Source organism: Globicephala melas, chromosome 8 (genome assembly GCF_963455315.2).
Source record: "Globicephala melas chromosome 8, mGloMel1.2, whole genome shotgun sequence".
Classification (NCBI taxonomy): domain Eukaryota; kingdom Metazoa; phylum Chordata; class Mammalia; order Artiodactyla; family Delphinidae; genus Globicephala; species Globicephala melas.
This window is the reverse complement of record NC_083321.1, coordinates 89,962,113-89,979,206: the sequence shown is the minus strand read 5'-3', so window position 1 is coordinate 89,979,206 and position 17,094 is coordinate 89,962,113. Positions and strand designations below refer to the sequence as shown.

Here is a 17,094-nt window from a genome sequence, read left to right as displayed (position 1 = left end):
GTACACTTCCCATCACCTCCAGGACCCCTCACCTTCCTGGTTCCTCTCCAAGACACATGCGCGCACGTGCACACACACACGCATGCGTACAGACCATGAGAGGACCAGTGCTTTGCCCCAGTCAGACACAACTCTACGGCCCGGGCAGATGGAGCACCTAGGAAAGGGGTGGCTACCATGTTGTCTCATTGAGAGTCCCTGAAGGCCAGGGTGCAGGCAGGATGCTGCCATGTGTACTGATCCGCCGAGCGTCTCTGGGTGAGATGGGACTTAGGGTTGGTCTGTGGCTCCCAGCCAGGCTCACTGAGAAGAGGGAATGAAATACAGAGGGGTCCACCAGGTCCAATGGGACCAATGGCAATTTAACAAAGGCGGGAGGATTTGTCCTGACCCTTGCAGAATGCAAACCTGAGGCCTGCAAACACAGCTGCCCCATGCTCTGAGGGTCTCCAGAGCAGGGCCGATGTCACCATCCTATCCTTAGCCTTTCCCCACTCAGTTGCTCCAACTCTGGGGGCCTCAACTGGCAGCACTTCATGGTGTTTCTGGAGGACCCTTCTCCCTGAAGCTCATAAAACAGAAGCTTCAGCACCCACCCCACCCCGATACTGCATGGGCCTATTCCCTGGGAGGGGCTATCACATTTGATATGCATAATCTTTTTATTTTTTTCTTTTTTGTTTTTGAATTTTGTTTATTTTTATACAGCAGGTGCTTAGTACTTATCTATTTTATACATATTAGTGTATACATGTCAATCCCAATCTCCCAGTTCATCCCACCACCAACCCCCGCCCCCGGCTTTCCCTCCTTGGTGTCCATGCATTTGTTCTCTACATCTGTGTCTCTATTTCTGCCTTGCAAACCAGTTCATCTGTACCATTTTTCTAGGTTCCACATATATGCGTTAATATACGATATTTGTTTTTCTTTCTGACTTACTTCACTCTGTATGACAGTCTCTAGCTCCATCCACTTCTCTACAAATGACCCAATTTTGTTCCTTTCTATGGCTGAGTAATATTCCATTGTATATATGTACCACATCTTCTTAATCCATTCGTCTGTCGATGGGCATTTAGGTTGCTTCCATGACCTGACTATTGTAAATAGTGCTGCAATGAACATTGGGGTGCATGTGTCTTTTTGAATCATGGTTTTCTCTGGGTATATGCCCCATAGTGGGACTGCTAGGTATTACGGTAATTCTATTTTTAGTTTTTTAAGGAACCTCCATACTGTTCTCCATAGTGGCTGTATCAATTTACATTCCCACAAACAGCGTTAAGAGGGTTCCCTTTTCTCCACACCCTCTCCAGCATTTGTTGTTTGTAGATTTTCTGATGATGCCCATTCTAACCAGTGTGAGGCGATACCTCATTGCAGTTTTGATTTGCATTTCTCTAACAATTAGTGATGTTGAGCAGCTTTTCATGTGCCTCTTGGCCATCTGTATGTCTTCTTTGGAGAGATGTCTATTTAGGTCTTCTGCCCATTTTTTGATTAGGTTGTTTGTTTTTTTAATGTTGAGCTGCATGAGCTGTTTATATATTTTAGAGATTAATCCTTTGCCCGTTGATTCATTTGCAAATATTTTCTCCCATTCTGAGGGTTGTCTTTTCATCTTGTTTATAGTTTCCTTTGCTGTGCAAAAGCTTTTACGTTTCATTAGGTCCCATTTGCTTATTTTTGTTTTTATTTCCATTACTCTAGGAGGTGAGTCAAAAAAGATCTTGCTGTGATTCATGTCAAAGAGTGTTCTGCCTATGTTTTCCTCTAAGAGGTTTATAGTGTCTGGCCTTATATTTAGGTTTTTAATCCATTTTGAGTTTATTTTTGTGTATAGTGTTAGGGAGTGTTCTAATTTCATTCTTTTACATGTAGCTGTCCAGTTTTTCCAGTGCCACTTATTGAAGAGACTGTCTTTTCTCCATTGTATATCCTTGCCTCCTTTGTCATAGATTAGTTGACCATAGGTGCGTGGGTTTATCTCTGGGCTTTCTATTCTGTTCCACTGATCTATATTTCTGTTTTTGTGCCAGTACCATATTGTCTTGATTACTGTAGCTTTGTAGCATAGTCTGAAGTCAGGGAGTCTGATTCCTCCACCTCCGTTTTTTTTCCTCAAGATTGCTTCGGCTATTCAGGGTCTTTTGTGTCTCCATACAAATTTTAAGATTTTTTTTGTTCTAGTTCTGTGAAAAATGCCATTGGTAATTTGATAGGGATTGCACTGAGTCTGTAAATTGCTTTGGGTAGTATAGGCATTTTCATAATATTGAGTCTTCCAATCCAAGAACATGGTATATCTCTCCATCTGTTTGTGTCATCTTTGATTTCTTTCATCAGTGTCTTATAGTTTTCTGAGTACAGGTCTTTTACCTCCTTAGGTAGGTGTATTCCTAGGTATTTTATTCTTTTTGTTGCAGTGGTGAATGGGATTGTTTCCTTAATTCCTCTTTCTGATCTTTTGTCGTTTGTGTATAGGAATGCAAGAGACTTCTGTACGTTAATTTTGTATCCTGCAACTTTACCAAACTCATTGATTAGTTCTAGTAGTTTTCTGGTGGCATCTTTACGATTATCTATGTATAGTAACATATCACCTGCAAAGAGTGACAGTTTTACTTCTTTTCCAATTTGGATTCCTTTTATTTCTTGTTCTTCTCTGATTGCCGTGGCTAGAACTTCCAAAACTGTGTTGAATAATAGTGGTGATAGTGGACATCCTTGTCTTAGAGGAAATGCTTTCAGTTTTTCACCATTGACAATGATGTTTGCTGTGGGTTTGTCGTATATGGCTTTTATTACGTTGAGGTAGGTTCCCTCTATGCCCACTTTCTGGAGAGTTTTTATCATAAATCGGTGCGGAATTTTGTCAAAAGCTTTTTCTGCATCTCTTTAGATGATCACATGATTTTTATTGTTCAATTTGTTAATATGGTGTATCACATTGATTGATTTGCGTATATTGAAGAATCCTTGCATCCCTGGGATAAATCCCACTTGATCATGGTGTATGATCCTTTTAATGTGTTGTTGGATTCTGTTGCTAGTATTTTGTTGAGGACTTTTGTATCTATATTCATCAGTGATATTGGTCCGTAATCTTCTTTTTTTGAAGTATCTCTGTATGGTTTTGGTATCAGGGTGATGGTAGCCTCATAGAATGAGTTCGGGAGTGTTCCTTCCTCTGCAATTTTTTGGAAGAGTTTGAGAAGGATGGGTGTTAGCTCTTCTCTAAATGTTTGACAGAATTCATCTGGTCCTGGGCTTTGGTTTGCTGGAAGACTTTTAATCACAGTTTCAATTTCATTACTTGTGATTGGTCTGTTCATATTTTCTATTTCTTCCTGGTTCAGTCTTGGAAGGTTATACCTTTCCAAGAATTTGTTCATTTCTTCCAGGTTGTCCATTTTATTGATATAGTGTTGCTTGTAGTAGTCTCTTATGATGCTTTGTATTGCTGCAGTGTCCGCTGTAACTTCTCCTTTTTCATTTCTAATTGTATTGATTTGAGTCCTCTCCCTCTTTTTCTCGATGAGTCTGGCTAAAGGTTTATCAATTTTGTTTATCTTCTCAAAGAACCAGCTTTTAGTTTAATTGATCTTTGCTATCGTTTTGTTTCTATTTCATTTATTTTTGCTCTGATCTTTATGATTTCTTTCCTCCTACTAACTCTGGGTTTTGTTTGTTCTTCTTTCTCTGTTCCTTTATGTGTATGGTTAGATTGTTTATTTGAGCGTTTTCTTGTTTATTGAGGTAGGATTGTATTACTATAAACTTCCCTCTTGGAACTGCTTTTGCTGCATCCCATAGGTTTTGGACTGTCGTGTCGTCATTGTCATTTGTCTCTAGATGTTTTTTGATTTCCTCTTTGATTTCTTCAGTAATCTTTTGGTTATTTAGTAATGTATTGTTTATCCTCCATGTGTTTGTGTTTTTTACATTCTTTTTCCCTGTAATTTATTTCTAATCTCGTAGTGTTGTGGTCAGAAAAGATGCTTGATATGATTTCAATTTTCTTAAATTTACCGAGGCTTGATTTGTGACCTAAGATGTGATCTATCCTGGAGAATGTTTTGTGTGCACTTGAGAAGAAATTGTGATATGCTGTTTTTGGATGGAATGCCCTATAACAACCCAATCCAAAAATGGGCAGAAGACCTAAATAGACATTTCTCCAAAGAAGATATACAGATTGCCAACAAACACGTGAAAGAATGCTCAACATCCCTAATCATTAGAGAAATGCAAATGAAAACTACAATGAGGTATCACCTCCCACTTGTCAGAATGGTCATCATCAAGAAATCTACAAACAATGCTGGAGAAGGTGTGGAGAAAAGGGAACCCTCTTGCACTGTTGGTGGGAATGTAAATTGATGCAGCCATTATGGAGAACTGTATGGAGGTTCCTTAAAAAACTAAAAATAGGGCTTCCCTGGTGGCGCAGTGGTTGGGGGTCTGCCTGCCGATGTAGGGGACGCGGGTTCGTCCCTCGGTCCGGGAGGATCCCACGTGCCGCGGAGCGGCTGGGCCCGTGAGCCATGGCCGCTGGGCCTGCGCGTCCGGAGCCTGTGCTCCGCAACGGGAGAGGCCACAACAGTGAGAGGCCCGCATACCTCAAAAAAAAATAAAAATAAAAAATACTTTAAAAAAAAAAAACAAAAAAACAAAAAAAAACTAAAAATAGAGTTACCATAATACCCAGCAATCCCACTACTGGGCGTATACCCAGAGAAAACCATAATTCAAAAAGTCACATGTGCCCCAATGTTCACTGCAGTGCTGTTTACAATAGCCAGGTCATGGAAGCAACCTAAAAGCCCATTGACAGATGAATGGATAAAGAAGATGTGGTACATATATACAATGGAATATTACTCAGCCATAGAAAGGAACAAAATAGGGTCATTTGTAGAGAAGTGGATGGAGCTAGAGACTGTCATACAGAGTGAAGTAAGTCAGAAAGAGAAAAACAAAGATCATATATTAACACATATATGTGGAACCTAGAAAAATGGTACAGATGAACGAGTTTGCAAGAAGAAATAGAGACACAGATGTAGAGAACAAACATATGGACACCAAGTGGGGAAAGTGGTGGTGGTGGGTGGTGGTGGTGTGATGAATTGGGAGATTGGGATTGACATATATACAGTAATATGTATAAAATGGATAACTAATAAGAACCTGCTGTATAAAAAAAGAATAAAATTACATTTAAATAATGTAATAAATAAATAAATAAATATCAAATTTATCTGGTCTATTGTGTCATTTAAAGCTTGTGTTTCCTTATTAATTTTCTGTTTGGATGATGTGTCTTTTGGTGTAAGTGAGGTGTTAATGTCCCCCACTATTATTGTGTTACTGTTGATTTCCTCTTTCATAGCTGTTAGTATTTGCCTTATGTATTGAGGTGCTCCTATGTTGGGTGCATATATATTTACAATTGTTATATCTTCTTCTTGGATTGATCCCTTGATCATTATGTAGTGTCCTTCCTTGTCTCTTGTAACATTCTTTATTTTAAAGTCTATTTTATGTGATAGGAGTATTGCTACTCCAGCTTTCTTTTGATTTTCATTTGTATGGTATATCTTTTTTCATCCCGTCACTTTTAGTCTGTATATATCCCTAGGTCTAAGTGGGTCTCTTATAGACAGCATATACATGGATCTTGTTTTTGTATCCATTCAGCAAGCCTATGTCTTTTGGTTGGAGCATTTAATCCTTTCACATTTAAGGTAATTATCGATATGTATGTTCCTATTACCATTTTCTTAATTGTTTGGGCTTTGTTTTTGTAGCTCTTTTTCTTCTCTTGTGTTTCCCACTTAGAGAAGTTCCTTTAGCATTTGTTGTAGAGCTGGTTTGATGGTGCTGAATTCTCTTAGCTTTTGCTTGTCTGTAAAGGTTTGATTTCTCTATCAAATCTGAATGAGATCTTTGCCAGCTAGAGTAATCTTGGTCGTAGGTTCTTCTATTCCATCACTTTAAATGCACTGTGCCACTCCCTTCTGGCTGTAAAGTTTCTGCTGAGAAATCAGCTGTTAACCTTATGGGAGTTCCCTGGTATGTTTTTCATCATTTTTCCCTTGCTGCTTTTAATAATTTTTCTTTGTCTTTAATTTTTGTCAATTTGATTACTATGTGTCTAGGCGTGTTTCTCCTTGGGTTTATCCTGCCTGGGACTCTCTGTGCTTTCTGGACTTGGGTGGCTATTTCCTTTTTCATGTTAGGGATGTTTTCGACTATAATCTTTTCAAATATTTTCTCAGGCCCTTTCTCTCGCTCCTCCTTCTGGGACCCCTATAATGCGAATGTTGGTGCGTTTAATGTTGTCCCAGAGGTCTCTTACTCTGTCTTCATTTCTTTTTTCTTTATTCTGTTTGGTGGCAGTGAATTCCACCATTCTGTCTTCCAGGTCTCTTATCCGTTCTTCTGCCTCAGTTATTCTGCTGTTGATTCCTTCTAGTGTATTTTTCATTTCAGTTATTGTATTGTTCATCTCTGTTTGCTTGTTCTTTTTTTTTTAATTAATTAATTTATTTGTTTTTATTTTTGGCCATGCTGGGTCTTCATTCTGTGTGAGGGCTTTCTCTAGTTGCAGCGAGCGGTGCACTGGCTTCTCATTGTCGTGGCTTCTCTTGTTGCAGAGCACGGGCTCTAGGCGTGCAGGCTTCAGGTGTTGTGGCACATGGGCTCTAGAACGCAGGCTTAGTAGTTGTGGCTCACGGGCTTAGTTGCTCCGCAGCATGTGGGATCTTCCCAGGCCAGGGATCGAACCCGGGTCCCCTGCATTGGCAGGTGGATTCCCAACCACTGCTCCACCAGGGAAGCCCTGTTTGTTTGTTCTTTAATTCTTCTGGGTCTTTGTTAAACATTTCTTGCATCTTCTCGATCTTTGCCTCCATTCTTTTTCCAAGGTCCTGGATCATCTTCACTATCATTATTCTGAATTCTTTTTCTGGAAGGTTGCCTATCTCCAATCCATTTTGTTGTTTTCATGGGGTTTTATCTTGTTCCTTATCTGGTACATAGTCGTCTGACTTTTCATTTTGTCTATCTTTCTGTGAATGTGGCTTTTGTTCCACAGGCTCCAGGATTGTAGTTCTTCTTCCTTCTGCTGTCTGCCTCTGGTGGATGAGGTGATCTAAGAGGCTTGTGCAAGCTTCCTGACGGGAGTGACTGGTGGTGGGTAGAGCTGGGTGTTGCTCTGGTGGGCAGTGCTCAGTAAAACGTTAATCTGCTTGTCTGCTGATGGGTGGGGCTGAGTTCCCTCCCTGTTGGCTGCTTGGCCTGAAGCAACGGAGCACTGGAGCCTAGAGGCTCTTTGGTGGGCTAATGGTGGACTCCAGGAGGGCTCAGGCCAAGGAGTACTTCCCAGAACTTCTGCTGCCCGTGTCCTTGTCCCTGTGGTGAGCCACCGCCACACCCCGCCTCTGCAGGAGACCCTCTAACACTAGCAGGTAGGTCTGGTTCAGTCTCCTATGGGGTCACTGCTCGTTCCCCCTGGGTCATGATGTGCACAGTACTTTATGTGTGCCCTAAAGAGTGGAGTCTCTGTTTCCCCCAGTCCTGTTGAAATCCTGCAATCAAATCCCGCTAGCCTTCAAAGTCTGATTCTCTGGGAATTCCCCCTCCCGTTGCTGGAACCCCAGGTTGGGAAGCCTGACATAAGGCTCAGAACCTTCACTCCAGTGGGTGGACTTCTGTGGTATAATCGTTCTCCAGTTTGTAAGTCACCCACCCAGCAGTTATGGGATTCGATTTTATTGTGATTGCGCCCCTCCTCCCATCTCATTGTGGCTTCTCCTTTGTCTTTGTATGTGGGGTATCTTTTCTGGTGAGTTCCAGTGTCTTCCTGTCGATGACTGTTCAGCGGTTAGCTGTGATTCTGGTGCTCTCGCAAGAGGGAGTGAGCGCATGTCCTTCTACCGCACCATCTTGAACCAGTCTCCCATAATCTTTTTCTGAGGGTGGGCACCGCAAATTGTGGAAGCCTCAGTCCCCACCAGACCCAGATGTTCCCCAGAAGTACAAAGAAGTTAGTAACAGGGTATTCCCTTATTCAACAAGTACTCATCAAAAGCCTTCTATGTGCCGGGCACCATGCCAGGCCACTGGGGTGTGGGGGTGAACACTCTCCCAGGTGCCCGGTGCGCTCTGTACTCAGGTGCATGGTACAGACCTCTGAAAGCACCATGCCAGCAAGGTGTACTTTTTAGTGGCAAAGTCCAATAAGAATCTTGCAAAACCTAACCCTGCTCATCCACTTGCCCATGCTCAGCTCAACTTAAGAAAACATCCAGGGACCTAGGAACCAAGCCAGAGAAGCCCCACTCTGGTCCCTGAGAGGTAAGGGACAGGAGTTCTGGGAGCACTCTGGAGTCCTCCCCAGGCCTTCTGGGACAGAGTAACAATTTGTTCCCCACCTCAACCACCGCCCAACTTCCAAGCTAAGAAACTCTGAGCTGTGAGAGAGAAGGCCAATCAAGGTGGAGGGAGACAAAGTCTAATGAAGACACAAGAAGAAAGACACGAATGCACAGGAGCATTGAGAAAAGGCCCAGGCCAACACAGATGCAAGGACAGGGACGAAGAGATGGAGTGACATGAAAGGAGACTGGGGTAAAAATGGAAGCGAGGAGAAAAGCAGAGCTGAAAAATAAACACCTGCCACCAGAGTGAGCTCAGAAGACAGCGCCGAGAGGAACAGCCAGCAGAGAGAGCCGTCACTACATGGTCTGGAGGCAGCTGGTCTATCGGGCACAGCCCTGGACACTGGGACCCAGGCACAGCCCGGGTAGAGGGCAAGGGCACAAGGGCTGAGGAGAGAAGAGGGCAAGGGAGGACCACCTAGGAATCCTGGCAGGGTGCACATCCGGGAAGGTGAAAAGACCCCAGAAATAAGAAAATGCATTCCCCTTCGGGTGGATCACACACCAACATCCTACCCTGCAACCTCGTTAGCCGTCCATCCTCAGACAAAAATAAGGGCCAGCAAAGCAGCCCGGAATGTAGAAGGACGGTGGGAGCGAGGGAGAGGGAAAGAGAGAACAGGAGAACAGATAGACAGACGGGATGTCCCAGCATCCACCTCTCGAGGGCCATTCATTTCCTGACAGGAACGTCATTATCTTGCTTGACAGAATCATACGGTACGCAAGGGAGTATGGGGGGAGAAGCCACCCTATTTTGGGATAGAAAAATCAGAGAGAGAGAAACAGAGGGAGAAAGAAGGTTATTACATAATTTCCACTTTCTTCCCTCCACCCTTAATGTTCTATCTGACAGGCTCCTCTCTTAGGGGGGAAAAATGACAAATCCAATCCAAAATGCAACAGCCTGTGTTATGTTCGGAGAGCACACAGTGTACTGTACAGCCCATAAAACTCCAAACAGCCTCCAGACACTGCCGCAATCGTCCTCCATCAAAACACTTTGTCTTGCATACAAAAATAAGATACAGCGCTGAACGGAATACAAAATCAGCCCATTACAGTACAGGGAGACTGCTACTTAGCAACGAGGGGGCTCTAAAGCCTCGATGCTCTACAGGAAGCAAAATCTGTCGAGCCTGTTGGGCAAATGATAAACATTAGCAGTATTAAAAAACACAAAAGCCATGTAAATGGATAGACATAATGTGGAAACGAATTTATAGAATAAATTGGGAGGGGGCACTCAAGCCTACGGGGAGAGGCTGGGCTCCAGAGGGGTAGAGGCACGAGCTTCCCAAACCCCTGCTAAGGCACCATATGGAGGGAGAGACATGTGTATTTGGGGAGAGGGCTATGTGAACCCCCTTTTCACACAGGGGCTGTAGGTGAAGGGGTGGGAGAGAAGTGGTGAAAACACTGTTTAATACAATGACCTGCGATGAACTTTCCGAACTTTCTCTGTACAGCTGGCCCAACGTGACATCTTCAGGGCCGGGGGACCCAGGCACACACCTCCAGCAGCACTGCAGTGGGGAAATGGGTGGGCTTTATCTGCCCCGGGGCCAGTATCGCACCCAATGCCATCACAGGACCTGTCACTTGCTGTAAACAACATCCTTGCCCAAAAAAAAAAAAAAAAAAACCAACCCAGAAAACAAAACCAAAAACACCCCATCTGGGCTGGAAACACCAGTATATTTCATCAGGTAAAGGGGAAAAATACCCTGGCTGTGGACCAGCAGCAGGGTTTCGGTTCTCCGCCAAAACGGGAGCTAAAAGGCAAAGCCATATTCTTCTGGTCTCCTTTTAGGCTCTTGAGGCAGAAAGGGAGAAGGGGCGGGGGTGGGGGACAGCGAGGAATGGGGAGGAGAGGGGGAAGAAATGTATTTTTCATCAGCCAGTATATAATTTATAAACAGCACTAAACAGTTTTTGTTTTCTTTCTCGTCTCTCCCGTGTACGGGCTTGGACAGCAGTCAAGGCTGCGTTAATTTCTGCTTTGGGTACAGTGTGTTCTTGGAGGCACATCTGCAAGCGATCATAAACTCTCTGGAATGCTGGCAGAACATCCAGACCTGCCGGCAGGCCGGTGACGACACCACTCTGGGAAAAAGTTCGGGAAGCAGGCCAGGTTCAGAGCAGGGAGGGAGAGAGGGGAGCGTGCTGGAGAGAGAGCCGGGGAACGTAGCTTCTCTTCCCTCTTCCTGTGCCCCCATCACCCAAGAGGACCAAGGGGAAGGCAGGCTCTGAGCCACTCACGTCCCATCTTAACCCAAACCCTCCATCGTGCCCAGCTCTGCAGGCATGTTGAGTGAGGCTGAGGTCCTGAGAAGTTTCTTCTTGGTTATCTCCTGGTTTTACCCTGATGGCAGAAAGCCAACCAGAAGAAGGGAGTGAGCAGAGAGGGAGCAAATGGACCCTGGGTTCCAAGCTGCCTGGATAACCCCAGTCTCTTGCTTTTAGCAGATGCCTGATCTGGGAAGAGAGGGGGGAGTGAGAGGAAGAAGCTGCAAGGTCAGGAGAAGCCATTTTTGCATCCTGAGGTTCTTCTCCATCATCGTCACGGGGACCAGCTCAGCTCCCCGCCTCGCAGTCCCAGGGCGTAATCCAGTTACCTCGTTCCCCCACACATTCTCTGTCTTTGGGAAGAAGGACCCTGAACCTCAAAGCTTAGTATTCCCAAAAGAGAAAGAAGGGGGACAAGTACAACCCACAGATCTTCGACATCTCGTGAAATTTTGTTTCTTCCATCTGATCAGGGGAAAGCATGAGAGAACCAATCTGGTTTCTGACCCCAACCCCTCCTGCCCTTTTCCCCGCCAGACGGTGACCTGGCCCCAGATGATATGTCCTGGCCACACCATGCTGCTGCTGGAATCAGAAGATCTGTCAGCCAAAGACCACGCTCCTTCCCGGTGGCTCTGACTGTGGCGAGGAGTCTGGTATCGGGGTGTTTCTCAATAGCCAAGGCTCACAGTGCCTGGAGAAGGGTGAGGAGGAGTGAGCATGCAGGATGGGATCCCCCCAAAGAAGGGCTGTGCGCCCCTAACCACTGCAAGAGGCACAGGCCACGCCCCCCTCCAGCCGCGCCCCAGGACTGACTGCCTGTCACGCCATTTCCCCAAGAGTCTTATGCACCCTCTACTCCAGCCTAGTGTGCATCAAAAAGCCCAACAGTCCTTTCTGTTCCAGAGGAATGAAAGTATCCCTTCCTTATCCTATCTTTCAGCGCTTTTGAGTGCCCTAGGTGAAATGCAAATCATTTTGCTTGCACTGATTTTGCTTGCAATCTTGCCCGGCTCCTCCCTTCTAAACCCTGCCCCCTCCTCCCCCCACGCCCAGCCTACAGGCCCAGCTACACTGCACGTCACCCCAGGCGGCGTGGGCTGCCCCCACCAGGTGCTCTCAGAAATCCATTCTACCACCTTCTCCCAGGAGCCCCCTTCCTCCTTGAATTCCTCCTAGAACTCTTTCTTGGCGCTCAGCACACACCACCTTCTTTTATAACTTTACAGTCAAACATCTCTCCTACTAGACCTAAGCGCCCGGAGGGTAGGGGTGCTGCCTGTTCTCCAGTGTTAAGTACACAGAGCCTGATGCATCTGCTGGCTCCAGAAATGAATGACACTCCCAGAACAGAAGCAGGCCACAGAAATATGCAAGCCTCTAAATAGCATGCGGCCAAGGCAAAACTAGGGGCAAGCAGTTCTGGGTGTGCTCAGTTATAATCCACCAGCACATCAGGCCAAGCTGTGGGAAACACTACCTAATGGGAAACGCTACCCGAGCAAATCGCAGGACCAACTCGAGTCATCGCCCGAGTCTGTGGTTTCTGCATGGACACCCAGAGCTAGGATGTTCTCTTAAGTAAGAACAAGGAGTGGCAAAGAGACAGAGGGTCACAGATGCTCCCACGAGGGATGGGGCAGCAAAGGATGGGCAGGAGACTTCAGAGGGATCCGGGGATGCAGAGGGGCTGGGATTCTTCCCTGGCTCCCTGCACTATCCTCCACCCAAGATTCATGCTCCAGAAGGGGCAGCTTTGCAAAGTGTTCTAGTGGTCACTTTTCTCACCCCAAATCTCTTTCTCAACGCTCGGACTTCCTGATCCCCAAACCACCTCTGAGAATGCAGGGTCTGGCCAGATCAGTCTCATTAGTGAGTGAGTTAGGGTATTGTTCGTTAATTTAAACTTATTGTTATTGTCAGGTATATCTCATAAACATTTGGTTAGTTAACGCCTTCAAATCGAAATCAAAACTTCAATTAAGCTGAACATTCCTTAGGGTCTGAAAAGAGAAAAAAGAAAGAGAGAGAGAGAGAGAAAGAGAATTGTCTCTAAGAAGGACCTCCTACAGGGCAAGCTTCTAATTAAACAAATTGTCAATTTCAACACAATGAAAACTGATTTAAGAGTATAAATCTGGTATTCCAGTCACTGAAAATAAGACCTCACAGTGTCGATCTTATACAGGTTGACTTCCTTGGACAGGGAAACATGGAAGAGAGGAGGAAGACAATTCGAGAAAGAGGAAAGCTGGGTGGGGGGGAGAGTGAGCCTTTGAGAAATAATATCTCCGCAGAATTCAATGAGGCCTGTACTCCAGCATCAGAGAAACTCCTTCTTTCCTCCTCCTTCACCCCACCCCTACCAGATGAGAAAAAAAAAATTAATCGTGTATGATGACAAACTTGGCTCAGCACTCACTGTACACACTGTACCCACAAGGCTGGCACCCAGCCAGGCCTGGCCCAGCGCCAGAACTACAATAACAAACACAGGCCACGCTCGCCAAGAGGGGGTAGGGCAGCAATCACGCAGAGCCCGTGCAGCTCTGCGAAGAAGGAGAGACAGCTGGAATGAGCCTCTCCTGGGCAGTGACAATATTTAGGGGAAGCCAGGAGCTCCCTGACCCCAACCCAGAGCCCAGACTCCCTTCACCACGGCCTGACCCCTTTTTAAAACACAGTCCCCGGGGCTGTGGAGCAACTCTTGTTCCGTGATGCTCTGCACTGCTGCTCCAACCCCTGGTGACCTTGTGTAAGGTGGGTCTGCGCTACAGACCCTCAGGGGCCATCCTGGCTGCTGCCTCCCTGCACGGAGCCTTCAAACCAAAGCAGCAAGAAAATCTCATGTCATCTAATCAAACGTCTCCTCTAAGACCTCACAAAGGTCTGATATCGTGCAACTGGGGGAGGAATTGGAACAGGTAAAACCCAACTTCTGCTACTGGAATCCCGGAGAAGACCTGGCACCACCGGCCCAGCCCTCTGCCCCCACCTCCCCGACATGGTCAGGTCTCTCTAGAGGCCTCAGGGCCTTCGCTGTTTACCAGGGGGGCAAAGAATTCGGGATCAGCCTCACGAAGCCCTTGCTGCTGCTTTATTTTCAAGCCGTCCTGGCACAGGGGTGAGAGATATATGGGACCAGAGGAAGAGAAAACAGAGCACAGAAATATCAGAGTTGAAGCAGGCTATGAGCTATCTGCAAGGGTGAATTAAGGCCTTGCTGTGACCCATCATACCTCCCCCATCACCGACTCCTCTTTTATAAGGGCAGTGGCAAGTGAATTTCAGAGGGACAAATCGTTTGCACAGACTTCGGCGACAGACAGGAAAAGTTAAGAAAATAGGCCCCAGCTCCCAAAGCTGCCAGGGTATCCACACAAGACTGTGGGACCTTGAACTAGCATCTCGGTCATGGGGTGGTGCAAGGTCACTCATCTTGTCAGAAGCGGGGGCTCTGCACCCCCTGAATGTGCGTAAGCAGCTCCTCCTCTCTCTGCCACCCCACCGGCTCTTACCAACGCCGCTGAAGTGTTGGGCTTCACGATGGAGACCTCGGCTAACTCACACTCAGCCAGTGGGCTCCTGGCTGCCCTCCAGTGAACCCCTGGGACACAGTCTAAACACTTCCTACTGCAGGAGAGACCCGGTGGGAGACTGGAGTTTCCTTGAGTTGCCCGGCCTCCCAGGCTGCAGTCGTCCATTCAACCGATATCTATAGACTCCAATACCGTGCCAGGTGATGTGCGGCACATAATGGGGACAGACCGTGTCCCCAAGTAGCTTATTCTAGTCTGTTAGGGGAACAGAGGGAAAGGGAAGTTACATTTACTGAGAGCCTATCGTGTGTCAGGCAGCGTGCGAAGCGTCTAACAGGAGCCTTCCGTTTGGAGGCTCAGAGGGTTTGCATTTCTTGCCCAAGGTCCCATGGTCAGGAGGTAGATGCCCAAATTCCTAACCCTGATTCCCAAGCAGGAGGAGAGAAGGTAATTCCATTAATAACAATAATACAGAGAAGAAAGACTGGGTCCAAAGACAGCTTTGGATAAAAAAATATGGACCCCAGGAGAAGGCTCAATTGCTTCTGGCCGGATGTGAGGAACAGTTGAGGATGACATCGTGGAAGGGACCTTGGAAGATCTGGGAAGACTGGGGATGGGTTATTCCACGCAGAGGGAAGCGGGTGAACAAAGCCACAGAGCTTGGAAAGCGAGCTGTGCTGGTCCACACACAGTGTGGACAAGCACACGAGTCTGGCTAGTACACTAGACTCAAGGAAACAGTAAGGAGAAAGGGTGCTTACCAGGCTGAGTTACCGAGAGGGCGAGGAAGCTTCAACCGTAGGCTATACTACCCACGTGGAAGCATCCAATGGCACGTAGTCAGAGACCACACAGGGGGCTGGAGCACGGAGCGAATGAAATGGAAGACCCACACTCTGCTCTGGGGGAGGGTGGCTGACCTGTGGGCAGACAGCTCACGAAACTCTCCCACTAAACCCTCAACAACCTGCAAAGGTGAAGGGGGAGCAAAAAGATTGGAGGTGCAAGTTATAAAAATAAAAAGAGTGCACGGGTACCAGGCAGATGCCAAGCGCAGGAGCGCCTGGACCCAGGACTCGGGGCCAACGTGGGGCAGGTGGGGGGTGAGGATGGCTCTGAAGGGCCAGGTGTCGGGAGGCCCCACGGGGAGGAGAAATGGAACACAAAGACACGGGGTACAGCGAGACAGACAGTGGCCCGGTGCGGCCCAATCTTTGGATCTGGAAGAGGGAAGATTGGGAAGTGAGAAGGAGTTAGGGCACTTGACGAAGGGCCATGAAGGCCAGGGAGAGTGACAGTACCCCATGCAGCGCAGAGGCACAGGGGCTCTGCAGTGAGGCGGTGGCGAGCGGAAGCATATACAAGGCCACCGAAGGCACTTCCACGACCAAGGCGATGGAGGCAGCGAGGACAGACTATAAACAGCCAGACTGTCCTCAACAGGAGTACGGTGATGGGAACGCGCCCGAACGACAACTTCAGCACTGGGGAAAGGGAGGGAGGTGGAAGCAGAAGCAGCCACTGTATGGTAAGGAGTGTACTACAGACGCTTCGTCATACATTCTGTTACCTAACTGATGTGAGCTAGCAACACCTGCCCTTTACCGATACAGAAACTGGGGGTTCAGAAGACAAACCTGCCCGAGGTCACACAGATGGAGATCTGCCCAACCCCAAAGCAGGCTCATTTCACAAACACTTTGAACCACCAACCGCCTGGAGGGCCACTTGCTGGAGGCAAAATGGGAAAGGAAGAGCAGACACTGACCATGGACTAGACAGACGGGAGACAGCAAGACCGAGTAAGAAGACAGCCCTCTCTTCTCCCCCAAAACGTGACTCCAAGGTTGAAAGGCAAGGGAATTAGAGGGAAAAGAGCACTGGCCCCAGCAAGGAAGTGCGGTGGCCTCTGCAGCTGAAGCCAGGCGACGGCTTGGCCTCGAAGCAGCAGCCCTGGACCTGCTGTATCCTTCCCTCCACCGAGAACGCCTGGGCACGCTGCATGTCAGTGCTCTCCCCTCTCCACACCTCACGGGGCAGAGAAGCTTTGCTCAAACACGAGCAAAAATACCAGCAGCCGCCGCGTCGACCCCACTAGAATTGGATAAAATTAACTTGCAAAAGCCAGCACGCTGGAACTAGCTTTGTGTTCCAACCTTTCTATATCTATTTAATTAAAGGCTCCTGTATAATTAGTGAACCCAATAGCCAGATTCATTAGACAGCGAGAACCTAATTCCACAACCGTTCTGCTAATGAAACTGCAGTCTACTCTGGAAGGTGGATCACACAGGGCGCTGGGTACCAACAGAGCCCCAGGAAGCCCAGGAGAGCAGGACGATGGGCTCATCCAGACGGTCACATGGTCAGGATGGACTTTTTGCTCCAGGAGCCTGGACGGAGCATCCACAGGACGAGGTGGACCAAGGCCCGGCTGGCAGTGGGGATAGCCATGCTCTGGGTTGGGGGTGAAAGTGGGCAGGAGGTGGGTGCCCGTGCTCCAACAGGCCAGTCAGGGCATCCTCGCCTACCTGAATGAGCCAGTAAGTGCATTCTCAGTCGCAAACTATCCAGGAACCGCTTTCCGCAGAGCTCACACCCGTACGTCTTCATCCCACTGTGCAGCTTCCTGTAGGGGAAAGGAAAAGACAGGTTGCTGCTGCTGTGGCTGGACAGAAAGCAGGCCCACCCCTACCTGGGGGCTTGGCAGCCATGCCTGCGGCAGGTGAGCAAGAGGAAGGGAGATGGAGAGCAGGGGAGCTGCAGATGGGTGCTGACGGAGACATATCCCTGGATCCACGAGAGCCGGAAGC

General features: G+C 47.4%; 1 protein-coding gene across 1 annotated transcript in view; it reads right to left on the bottom strand.

Annotated features, from left to right (window-relative positions):
* Nucleotides 1-17,094, bottom strand: part of ZBTB16 (zinc finger and BTB domain containing 16) — a 195,535-nt gene that overhangs the window by 85,261 nt on the left and 93,180 nt on the right. The window contains exon 3 of the mRNA XM_030837401.2: nt 16,813-16,910. Within this exon, the coding sequence (XP_030693261.1) occupies nt 16,813-16,910 (98 nt within the window). The remainder of the gene's footprint in view (nt 1-16,812; nt 16,911-17,094) is intronic.